Source organism: Balaenoptera acutorostrata, chromosome 20, assembly GCF_949987535.1.
Source record: "Balaenoptera acutorostrata chromosome 20, mBalAcu1.1, whole genome shotgun sequence".
NCBI lineage: Eukaryota > Metazoa > Chordata > Mammalia > Artiodactyla > Balaenopteridae > Balaenoptera > Balaenoptera acutorostrata.
In genome coordinates, this window is record NC_080083.1 from 9,383,347 (window position 1) to 9,394,083 (window position 10,737).

Genomic DNA, 10,737 nt, shown 5'->3' on the forward strand with positions numbered 1-10,737 from the left:
GCTGGGCTAGGGCAGGGCAATGAAAAACTATGAGGGGAAGGAAATTGCTTTCAGCGGCCAGTGCTATCATGGACACAGCTTAAGTCCAGGCTGAAACTAGGAGCCAGAATAATAGGACAGAAAGCTAGGACACCAGAGACACGCTCACAGATTAGACCAATGCATGCTGGACCAGGAATTCTTACATTCCTTTTTCCCAGGGGTCTGTCTCCACAGTGAACTAGGCCTAAGTCCATGGGCAAGAAAATTAAGTGGAGGGCTTCCCTGGTGGCGCAGTGGTTGAGAATCTGCCTGCTAATGCAGGGGACACGGGTTCGAGCCCTGGTCTGGGAAGATCCCACATGCCACGGAGCAGCTGGGCCCGTGAGCCACAATTGCTGAGCCTGCGCGTCTGGAGCCTGTGCCCCGCAACGGGAGGGGCCGCGATGGAGAAAGGCCCGCGCACCGCGATGAAGAGCGGTCCCCGCACCGCGATGAAGAGTGGCCCCCGCTTGCCGCAACTGGAGAAAGCCCTCGCACGAACCGAAGACCCAATACAGACAAAAATAAATAAATTAATTAATTAAAAAGAAAAAATCCTTAAAAAAAAAAAAAAAAAAAGTCTCCATCAGATTTAAAAAAAAAAAAAAAAGAAAAGAAAATTAAGTGGAGACACCTCGAGAAAGTTAGAGGCCTATGAAGGAGGGCACCGTCAGAATCCAAGGCTCAATTTGGGGAGCCTAAAACACAAGGTTTCCTAGTCACTGACCAAGAGAGGTCTTCTCCCTCAGTAACCAAGAGCCCCAAACACAGCCCAGAACGGGGGAGGCAAGTTTCCATACCTCTGGTCGTGACCCAAGAGACCAGATCAGGAAAACTGAAGCCTGGGCTCTTTCTCACAGTCTGGGGAAATCAGGCGTTGGGTGTCCATGCCTACATCTTACCTCCCCCCCAGAGGGTGGCTTCTGAGCCACCCTAAAAAGAACTAAGTTCCCTGGGCTCTGGGGGAGCTTTAAGATGCTGGGGGTGGGTGACAGGGAAAGGAAAATTGCTCTGAACTCTAAAGCACTGCTCTCCAATAGCATTTTCCATGATGATGGAAACATTCTAAATCTGTGCCGTCCAATACAATATCCGCTAGCTCCATGTGACTACTGAGCACTTAGAAGATCATGACACTGAGGAACAGAATTTTTTTCTTTTTTGGCCAAGCCATGAAGCTTGCAGGGTCTGAGTTCCCCGACCAGGGATTGAACCCCGGCCACAGCAGTGAAAGCGCCAAGTCCCAACAACTGGACCACCAGGGAACAGAATTGGACGCCAGGGAAATTCTGTTCCCTGAGGAAGAGAATTTTTAACTTTTTAACTTAATTTTTAACAGAACTACTTTTCCTTAATTTTAACTAATTTATATTCTAATAGGCATATTTGGCTAGTGGCTACGGTAATTGACAATGCAGCTCTAGGGCCTTGGGGATAACGGATTTAGCTAGACAGCGATGGAGGGAAAGCAGGGATAGTTTAAGTCCTCATCAGGCCCTGTGGGATGGGGCTGGGGTGGATGTCCTCACACAACCACAGAACACTTCTCTTGTCTCTTCATTCCTCATGCATATCTGTCCCCTGATATCCCCACTCCTTGATGGTCTCCGGTGAGTTGTTGGATGTCTCTCGGTGAAGGCGCCTGGGAGACAGAGCTTCGCATTTGTCCCTGCCCGCTCTGAACTGTCTCTGGCGGGCGTCGAAGACCACATGCCCTAGCCGGGTGCCTGACCCAGGACAGTAGGGCTTCCAGCTGGTCTTGGGAGGCGTAGACATCTGGCGATAGTTCTGGCAGGCTGGAGGAACTGTATCCATGGGGTGGTACACCCAGTCTTGGCTGCCTGCTCGCCGGGAGGATGATTGCAGCTCAATCAGCACAGGTACCTCTGAGAAGGTTTGCAGGTCATTGTAGGTCAACTGAGCCTTGGGAGAGCAGGAGTTCTGACTGGGTGGGACAGAAGTCCATGGTATGTGCTGCCCTGCATCCTCCTTTCGAGGAACTGCCTCAGACCTAAATAGCTTTGGGGTCTGATGTGGGCCCAAAGCTTGGACAGAGTCAGTTCCTAGAGGGTTCTTGTGGAGGCCTGGATTTGGGGTAAGGCCTGGGTTTCTGGAAACCCTACACTCTCTTGCAGGGCCTGGGGTCCTTTGGAGGACAGAGCCTTGGTTGAGGCCTAGACTCTCACGAAGTTCAGGGGGTTGGGGCTGGTTTGGGGTTTGGGACGTAGTGGATAACTGGGGAGGGATGGGGCCCTGGGAAGAGAGGGCAGACGGAGGAGACTTGGAGGTTGGGGGAAAGGTGGGGGGTTGTATTAAGGCGGAGGGCTTCTGGTGGTTGCTGTGTTGATGAAGGACAAAGGATCTGGGAGAAACAAGAGGCAGAGAAAGAGTGCATGGTGGAGGCATGGCGCATGGTGAGCTCTGGGCACTGGTTGGAGAATGGAAGCAAGGTTGAGAAGGTGCAGCATCCTTGGAGTACACCAGGAATTTGGGGTAGACTGGAGCCTGGGGGTCCGTGTTTCTCTTCTCAGAACTGCAAGGATGGAAGCTGCAGTAAGGGAAGGTCTTGGACTGCACAAATTTGTCTTTGGCATCATTTGAGATCTTCCATTCCATATTCCCCAACTCCAGGTAACCCAGTATGGATCCTGTGGAGGGCTTGGCACTGTCCCCACTACACTGCTTCAGTGTTTGCTCAGCTGTACCAGAGCTCACCAGACCATGCCCCTCTTGGGGCCTGGAGACGGTACCCAAGTCCTTTCTGGAGTACCCAGAGTTCTGAGGGGGACACACATGGTCCACGTTCTGCTTTACCCTGAGGGCATCGTAGACCACCTGGCCGGAGGAGAGGCCTTGGCTGAAGGCAGACAAGGTAGAGGGAATAGAAGCTAGGATGGGGGTAGGGGTGGTGGAAGGGACTGGAGTGGTCGTCAGGGCCATGACCAGCACTGGGACAGAGGTTGTGGCAGAGATCGGGACAGGGGCTGGTGTAGGGGCTAGGGCAGGAGTAGTAGCAGGGGCAGAAGTTGGGGGAGGGACTGGGGCCAAAGGTGGGGGAGGGACCAGAGTGTTGGCATGGGTATAGGTCAGATGAACATGGGTCAGGGTGTAGACGGAAGTGTGGCCCAGGGACTGGGCTGAGGCCTGGGCTGGGGTATGGGCTGAGGTATGCTCAGGGCCATGGACCTGGGCAGGGCTGTGCTCAGGGGTGAGGGCTGGGGAGGGGGTCTGGGCCTGGGGGGTGGTGTGCTCGGGGGGGTGGAACGTGGAGCAAGTCTGGGCCTGAGGTGGGGCCTGCTCAGAGGGGTGGGTAGAGGAGAAGGTCTGGGCCTTGGCAGGTGTGCGCCCAGTGGGGTCCACTGGGGAGAAGGCCTGGGCCTGGGCGGAAGTGTGCTCATGGGCGTGGCCTCGGGAGCAGCTCTCGGCCTGGGGGGGGGTGTGCTCAGGGGGGTGGGCTGAGGAGAAGGTCTGGGCCTTGGCAGGAGCATGCGCAGGGGGCTGAACTGGGGGGCGGGTCTGGGCCCGGGCTGGGGCCTGGGCTGGGTCATAGTCTGGGGTCTTCGTCTTGCTCTCTTGGGGCAGGCGGAGTGGAAGCACGTCCACCTTGCTCATCCTGCGGAGCTTGGAAGATGTCTCTTGCCTGGAGTAAAAGGTGGCTCGGGACTTTAAGGCTGTGACCGGAGGGGCCTCGCCAGCTCCCACTACCCCCTCCTTCCACAGTCCCCGTGGAGCCTCCATGGGAGCCCCAGCCCGTCCACACTGAGGCGGCATCCAGCAGCACCCAGAAGCCTTCTCATTTTTTGTGTCTCGTATCCACGAGTCAAGGTGGTTTGGGTGCCCGAGCAGGAAGCTTGGGCGATGGCGGAAGCGGGAAGACACGCTTGAGCGCAGGTTCATGGGATCCACGGAGCAGCGCATGCACATGCGATGGCTGCCTACACAGCTGGCTTGCTTGTCTGCGGGGAAAGGCGAGATGGGACAGGGCCTGGGTTCCTGAGGGGCTGAGAATCGAGGCAGGGATAGAAGAAAGGGGACAGGCCCACATCCCCTGAGCCCACGCTGGCGCCCACTCACCTTTGGGGAAAACACGGTGAAAAAGCGTCCGCAAGGAGCGCTTCAGAGGCCTCCAGAGCTGAGGGAAGCAGGGGAGGGGGGAGGCCGGGAGCAGGGTGAGCCCTGAAATCCACCCCTTGTCCGGCCACACCCCAGCAGCCCTCCCACCTCAGCCCCTTCAAGACCCCAGGGCTCCCCCAACCCCACTGCCCAGATCCTGCCCTGACCAGAGTCACCACGTTGATCCCCACGTTGAGCAAGATGAAGCTGCCCAGGATCAGAAGAATTGAGTCTCCTAGTTCCTGGCATTTCCTGGGGTTGGTGCCAGAGCACGGCTGGGCTCGGTCGTGGGTTTGCTCACCCATGGCCGCGGGTCCCAGGACTGCCTGGGCCCCCTGGCCTCCACATACTCACTGGGAGCCAGAGGGGGAGAAGGACTGGGTCATAATGGGGCAGGTGGTTGGGGTCACAATGAGGGAGGGGGAGGAAAAGGAGGGGCCAGGGTGGCATTCGCTGGTAACCAGGGTCAGGTAAGCTGAGCCTGGACAGTCAAACAGGGCCCGGAGGCCGGCCCACCTCCCCTCGAGCGGTCAATCATTCACTCACCACCCTGTGACTCACTTGTTCAAATGACACATTCCATCTCTTGGCCGCTCCTGAGACTAGGAAGACCTTGGCCTCAGAGCCCTGGGGAAGGCCTGGCTGGAGTCCAGAGCCTCAGCCTTCTTCATGCCCTTCACTGGGCGTGGAGCTGGACCTGCCCAGATGTGGAACCTCCCAGTTTGGAAGCAGCTTCTTGTATGAGGCTCTTTGGGGACAGGGACAGCTGAGACACAGAGGAGGTGCCCAGAGACCAGTGGTTTGGAGTCTGCAGCTGCAGATCTACTTAGTGCATGGTATCGGACCAGGAGGGGCTTGCTGGCAGGACTGTGGCCACTAAACCAAGGGGACCCTCGGGCCAAGAAGGGGACACTGGCTTCTTATTGCAGGAAGCCAAGGGCAGGGACCCAGGCTGGCAGAAGGAGTGGCGCTTCCAAGCCACAGACCACCAATGTTTCCTGGACTCTTGCACTCTTTATTCCTCTCTCCATGCCCTGCCGCCCCCCGCCCCCGCCCCCGTTTGCTGCTGGTCAGTTCATTTTCCCAGTCTGGCTCCCGTGCAGAGGGGGCCTCGAGGCCGAGGTGGAAGGCGGCAGCGAGTTGGCCCGCGCTCGGCTCTCCCGCACTTGCCGCTTCAGCTCCAGGCTGTCATACACCTGGTAGTTGGCATTGCCCCCCGGGTTCCGGCTGAGTGGCATGAAGGTGGGCCGGGGCGGAAGGTGCTCGGTAGCCTGGACGTCGGGCAGGGGCTGGGAGGAGCGGACGAGCAGGGCTGAGCTGGGAGCCGGGGCCCGCCGGTCCGAGGCCTCGGCCAGCACCGTGAGGGAGGCGGAGGTGGTCAGAGGGCGCCGCACGGGCAGCATCTCGGCCCATTCGGCCGCCCGGCGCCGTACCTCGTGCGGATCCCGGGAATAGTTCAAGTGTTCCGTGGAGGGGTGCGGGCTGCCGTTGGGCTGTCTGTGAGCACAGCTGGGGAGGCTCCGTTTGTGGGCCTGGGGGGAGTTGCGCTGCCGGGCTTCGGGCCGGCAGCCCCGAGGCACCAGAGCGGATGGAGGCTCAGAGCCTTCCAGACCACGCCGCCGCTGATTCCAGGAGTCATACGGGAGCTGGCCCCTTGAGGGGTAAGTGCTGTGCCCCCCAGGGACCCACGAGGGGTTAGGGGGCAGCCGTCGGGGAGGTGGTGGAGACAAGGGGAACTGGTCAGCCTCCACGTTGCCCCAGATGCGGGATGGTGAGCAGGGGGCCCCGAGGGACTGCAGCCTTAGCTCGGACTTGGCCTCCACACGCTTGGGCATGCGGCGCGGCTCGGGCGACAGGTAGAGACAGGGTGGTGGCAGGCTGGCCAGGATCCCACCCTGGCGGCCCCAGAGGCCCATGTTGGAGGGCAGGCCCATCCGCTGGTAGAGCCCTCCCCAGCACCCCCGCGGGTACTTGGGTTGTGGGAAGGAAAGGTCATCCTCCTCCTCCAGGTAGGAGTCCGGGTCCTGCCGATCAAAGGAGGGCATCAGCTGCAGCTGTGACATCCTGTGGCTGCGATGCAGCCTATGGAAGACCGAGCGGCTGTAGGGGAATTGTGTGCGGTTCTTCGGTCTCCGCTGGTGGCTGCAGGGGCGGCGGCTGCAGCTGCGGCTACGGTTGTGGAGATGATGGTAGGAGGACGAGGAGTAGCAAGTGGGCCGGGCCATTTTCACTTCCACAGGGTCCAGGGTGCAGTGGATGTGGACGTCTCGGGCCTTGGCTGGAGGATATTTGGGAAAACTTTCACAAGCCTGCGAGATTTCATCTGGGGGAGGCGAGAGTCCGTGAGGGCAGGGCAACTGTCAGAAGAGTTCAGGGTTGGGAACCTGGGGCCCTGGGTTTCTAGGGCCCTGGGAATGGCGGGGGCGGGGTGCCCCCTACCTGTCTTCCGTACTTACTTTTCTGATTAATCCAATAGATGGTCTTGTCTAAGGCATTCTGGATCCCATGCCATATCTGGGGGGAGGTGTGTGAAAATGAAGGCCAGGCTCTCTACCCTCACCCCCGTCCCAGCCAAGACCGTTCCTGCAGACGGAGGTGCAGGCTGCAGCTGGTTCCCACCCTCAGCCCTCTTCACCCCTACTGGTGGTCCCCAACCATCGCTGACCATAGCTGCCATGTTGATCCCAATGTTGACAAGAATGACAAGGCCTAGCAGCAGGAGTAGGCAGTCCTCCACATTCTGGGTACTTTCTTGGTATTGATGGCAGCACCCCAGGTTGTCATACCAGAGCTGGTTTTCCATGGTGGGGGGCTCCTAGGGCCACCTGGGCCGCCCCACCCCCCCACCGGCCCTGACCCACACTGCACTCATGCCAGGACCTGGGGTCACCCACCAACAGGTGAGGGAGCATGGTCATAATGAGGCACGTAGCAGGGAGTCACAATGCAGAGGTGGCCAATCTTTCATCCACTCAGCTGGCCCTTTATGTGGCCATCTCTGCCCTCGGCCCCACTACATGGAGCTTAGTCCCCAGAGTTCAGTCTGTCCTTCTGTCTCCATGGGGCCATGCTTAACTTGATTTGCAAACATGGTTGCTACAGATGAGAGACAGTCTTCATCGGGACTGAATCATGCATAAAGGATTTCCTCCATTTCATTGTTCGAGACATTATGGCAGCTTATGTAGCCTGTTGGGATTCCCCACCCACGCCTGCTTGGGGCCAGCAGCAAGGGTGACTAGATGGATGAGTGACAGTAAGAGTCCCCTCTGGGGTCGCCCCACTGCACCATCCCCTCCTTGTCCTGCCCATTTCCCTGTCATAACCCCTCTAGCACCCACCGTACCCACCCCTTCCTGGCCAGGGGTTGCAGCCTTAGGTGTTGGTGGTCACTGAGCCCACTGGCCCCTTCGCTTCAGAGCAAGGGTTTGCCACCTTTGCCAGAGACCACCCCCAACCATGGTTTCTCTCCTTCCTAACCAACTGCCCTCCCACTGAGCCAACCCTCCGAGTTGAAAAACGGTTAGCTGCTGTCTTAAGAAAACCACATGAAAGTCACAAAGCACAAAATAGATGTAATTGTTGATATGACAAAAGGAATCTACTATTATAAACCGGGTTCATTGCTGGGGTCTGTGAAAGTGGTACCGGGGGAACCTCAAGTCATTTTGTTTGCACAATGAACATCTCAACAGATATAGAGGAACAGGGAGTTCCCGGGAGGTCCAGTGATTAGGACTCCGTGCTTTCATTGCTGAGGGCCCCAGTTCAATCCCTGGTTGGCGAACTAAGATCCTGCAAACCACACTGCATGGTCAAAAAGAAAAAAAAGAAAGAAAGAAATAGAAACAGCCAGTGGGCATTTTCCATCAAGACTCCAAACACATAGCAGGTGCTCAATATAGACCCACTTAATGGAATCAGCTTAAAATGATCAATAACGTTAGTCAAATGAAAATGAACAGAGAAGCAGGGTGATTCATAAAAGGCCTATCTGTTCACATTCCAGGAACCCATCTGGTATGGAAGGTGAGGTCTAGTCCCTTCGACCTGGCTCCTTGTTCCCAAGTTGTGTGCGTGTGTGTGATCCCAACCGTCTAGAAGTAGGTAGGGCCTGGGTTTCCCTGCTGTCCAGTGGATGCAATATTCTGATGAGTTTACATGGGAAACTGAGGAAGGTGGGAGGAGACTCTGATGGGCCAGGCTGACTCAGTAGCAATGGGAGTCTACCTGTGGGAGCAGGGGGACGGAGTGTCTGAGACCATGAGGTTGATCCTTGGTGTCCGTGTGACCACGAATAAGTCACTTGGTGTCTCTGAGCCTCAGTCTCCTCATTTGTGACATGGAAGTGCTAATCAGAGGCGTGAGGTCACAGAGGGCTGTGTGGAGGCAGCCCTTGCGAGTGTGCTCAATATTTTATCCTCCGCTCCAAGCCTTCTTGAGTGTACAGGAGCTTCGGGTTCTGACTGGGGAACTGTGAGGGCCTGGGTACCCTCACTCTCAGCCATCCCTCCCCAAAGAAACCAGGGCTTCAGAGGGACCACACCTCACCTGTAGTTGCAACCTAAACCTGGGCTCTGGTAGGAGCCGGACCTACCAGAGAGACTGAGGCCATGGGGATGAGGGTCTCCACTCAAGTGCAGTACTGCCTGGGGATCTGGAATGGGATTTGGGGGGCTTCCCTGGGCACTAAAGAACAGAGTAGAGGCAGGTGGGAGCCTTGGAACCAAGAAGGGCTTGGGAAAGGGCTGAGGACAGGGCCTGGTGAGGCTAAGAAGTTGATGAGGGTCCTCAGGGCTCTCTAGGCCCTGTTGCCAGGGAGATCATTTCCTTAGCAACCAGGCTTCTGGGTGCTGTGTGGGCCCTGGCACCCCCCACACCACAACAAACCACCTCCTCTCTTCTTTTTATTCTTCTCCCAGTCACTTCTCTGTCAGGGAACGGTATACCCAGGCCTTTCCCGTCCCCTCAGCCGTGCTGGATCCAGAGGCCAGGGGGTAACAGTGGGACAGGGCCTCCAACTCCCTGGTCAGCTCCCGCAGCCGCCGCCTCAAGTCTCTGGCATTATAGGCTACGCGCCCTGAGGAGTGGCGCCGGGGGATGTCTGGGACGTGGGCCGGGCCCAGGATGGGTGGCTGGGCTGGCGAGCACTGCCCCTGTTCTGCCTGGGGCCCCCCTCCACTGTTCCTGTGGCTCAGGGCCTGAGGGCTGTGGGGCGGGGGGTTCACAGGGTACACGTAGGCCTCTAGGCCCAGCTCTGACTGCATCTCTCTTTTGAGCGGCCTTCCCTCTACAGTTTGCTGGAAGCGGATGGTCTGGGTAGGCGGCTCCACAGCATCCTGGGCCCAGGGAGTCCAGAACCTCTGGGTGGACTGAAGGCCTTCCCAGTCCCTGGGGCAATCCCAGTTGTGGGAGCAGATTGTTGTCTGCTGACGCGGGGGCTTCTCGTCATCACTGTCAGTGTCAGGGGCCCAGGCTGTAGGGCGGTGGGCGCGGCATGCTGAAGAGTCTCGACGGCGACGGCGGCGAGTGGGTGGGGGGGACACAGTCATTTTCACAGGGTCCATGGTGCACCGAAGGCGGACTGCAGGGGCGCTCTGCTTCGGGGGCTGGGTCTGCTTCCCAGGTGAGCATAACTTAGAAGCTTCTGTGGATGGGGGGCAGGTGAGAGGCTGGTGGGGAGCCTGGCTCCTCCAGGGATGGAGAGGCAGGGTGCAGGAAGAGAAGCTGCATAGTTATGGTGTCTGAGCGGGGAGAGCGGGAGGGGAAGGGGCCCGCTTAGGGTCAGGGCTAGAACACCTGGTTTCTGCCTTTCCTATTCCCCAACCTCCCCATCCTCCACTTACCTTTCTCACAAATAATACGAAACTCGTGGTGTAAGAAGCCACGGAATCCGTGCCAGACCTAGGTGGGGGAGGACACAGTGACCCCAGGCAGGCCCCGGCCACCCGGCCTGCCCCCCAGCCATCCTGCCAGCACCCTCCCACCCAGCCCCACTCTGACCAGTGTCACCGTATTGATGCCAAAGTTAACGCAGATGATGAGGCCCAGTAGCAACAGGATGGAGTTGCCCAGGTCCTGGCAGTTGTTGGTGCTGGGGCTGTGACACAAGGCCCACTCGGGCCGGGGCTGCTCAGCCATGGCCATTGGGGTCCCTAGGGCCACCGGAGCCCCTAGACTCCCAGCCCACTGTGACCACAGTGCCACCAGCCGCCTTCCTGTCCCAGAGGCTCCTGGGGGTAAGCGGGTCACAATGATGTGGGGCTCTCCCTCACAATGTGCCAAGAGGGAGAGTCCTGGGCCTGTGTTTGACCCTCCAGCCTGGGCCAGGGCTTAGCAGGGGCCAAACCCTTCACCTTGCGCGTCTCTCCTGTAGCCAGCCACCTGCACCAGCCCATAGGCCCTCTGGCCTGTTCGGTGTCTGTCCTCATCAGCCCCTGCCTGGTCCTCTACGCCAGGCTCTGACCTCTGCACAGACACTGGTCCTGATCTTAACTCCCCAAACAACCCCATTACCAATGACCACCTCACCCCAGCACCCAGTCCCCCTTTCTCTCTGACCTCAGAGCTGTTCACTGGAAAGGGCTGTGGGCTCGGACCCCC

General features: G+C 58.3%; 3 protein-coding genes across 3 annotated transcripts; all 3 read right to left on the minus strand.

Annotated features, from left to right (window-relative positions):
* Nucleotides 1-1,578: 1,578 nt before the first annotated feature.
* Nucleotides 1,579-5,000, minus strand: LOC130705920 (uncharacterized protein SPEM3-like). Its single transcript, XM_057536189.1, has 3 exons — nt 4,696-5,000; nt 4,096-4,153; nt 1,579-3,977 (listed from the first exon to the last, which is right to left on the minus strand). The coding sequence occupies exon 3, from the start codon at nt 3,943-3,945 to the stop codon at nt 1,579-1,581; it is 2,367 nt and encodes a 788-aa protein (XP_057392172.1). The 5' UTR covers nt 3,946-3,977; nt 4,096-4,153; nt 4,696-5,000.
* Nucleotides 5,001-5,204: 204 nt separating this feature from the next.
* On the minus strand, nt 5,205-6,937 carry LOC130705861 (uncharacterized protein SPEM2-like). The gene is made up of 3 exons (XM_057535418.1): nt 6,800-6,937; nt 6,591-6,648; nt 5,205-6,457 (listed from the first exon to the last, which is right to left on the minus strand). The coding sequence occupies exons 1-3, from the start codon at nt 6,935-6,937 to the stop codon at nt 5,205-5,207; spliced, it is 1,449 nt and encodes a 482-aa protein (XP_057391401.1).
* Nucleotides 6,938-8,958: 2,021 nt separating this feature from the next.
* LOC130705980 (spermatid maturation protein 1-like) lies at nt 8,959-10,281 on the minus strand. The gene is made up of 3 exons (XM_057536717.1): nt 10,138-10,281; nt 9,981-10,038; nt 8,959-9,781 (listed from the first exon to the last, which is right to left on the minus strand). The coding sequence occupies exons 1-3, from the start codon at nt 10,279-10,281 to the stop codon at nt 9,057-9,059; spliced, it is 927 nt and encodes a 308-aa protein (XP_057392700.1). The 3' UTR covers nt 8,959-9,056.
* Nucleotides 10,282-10,737: the final 456 nt, after the last annotated feature.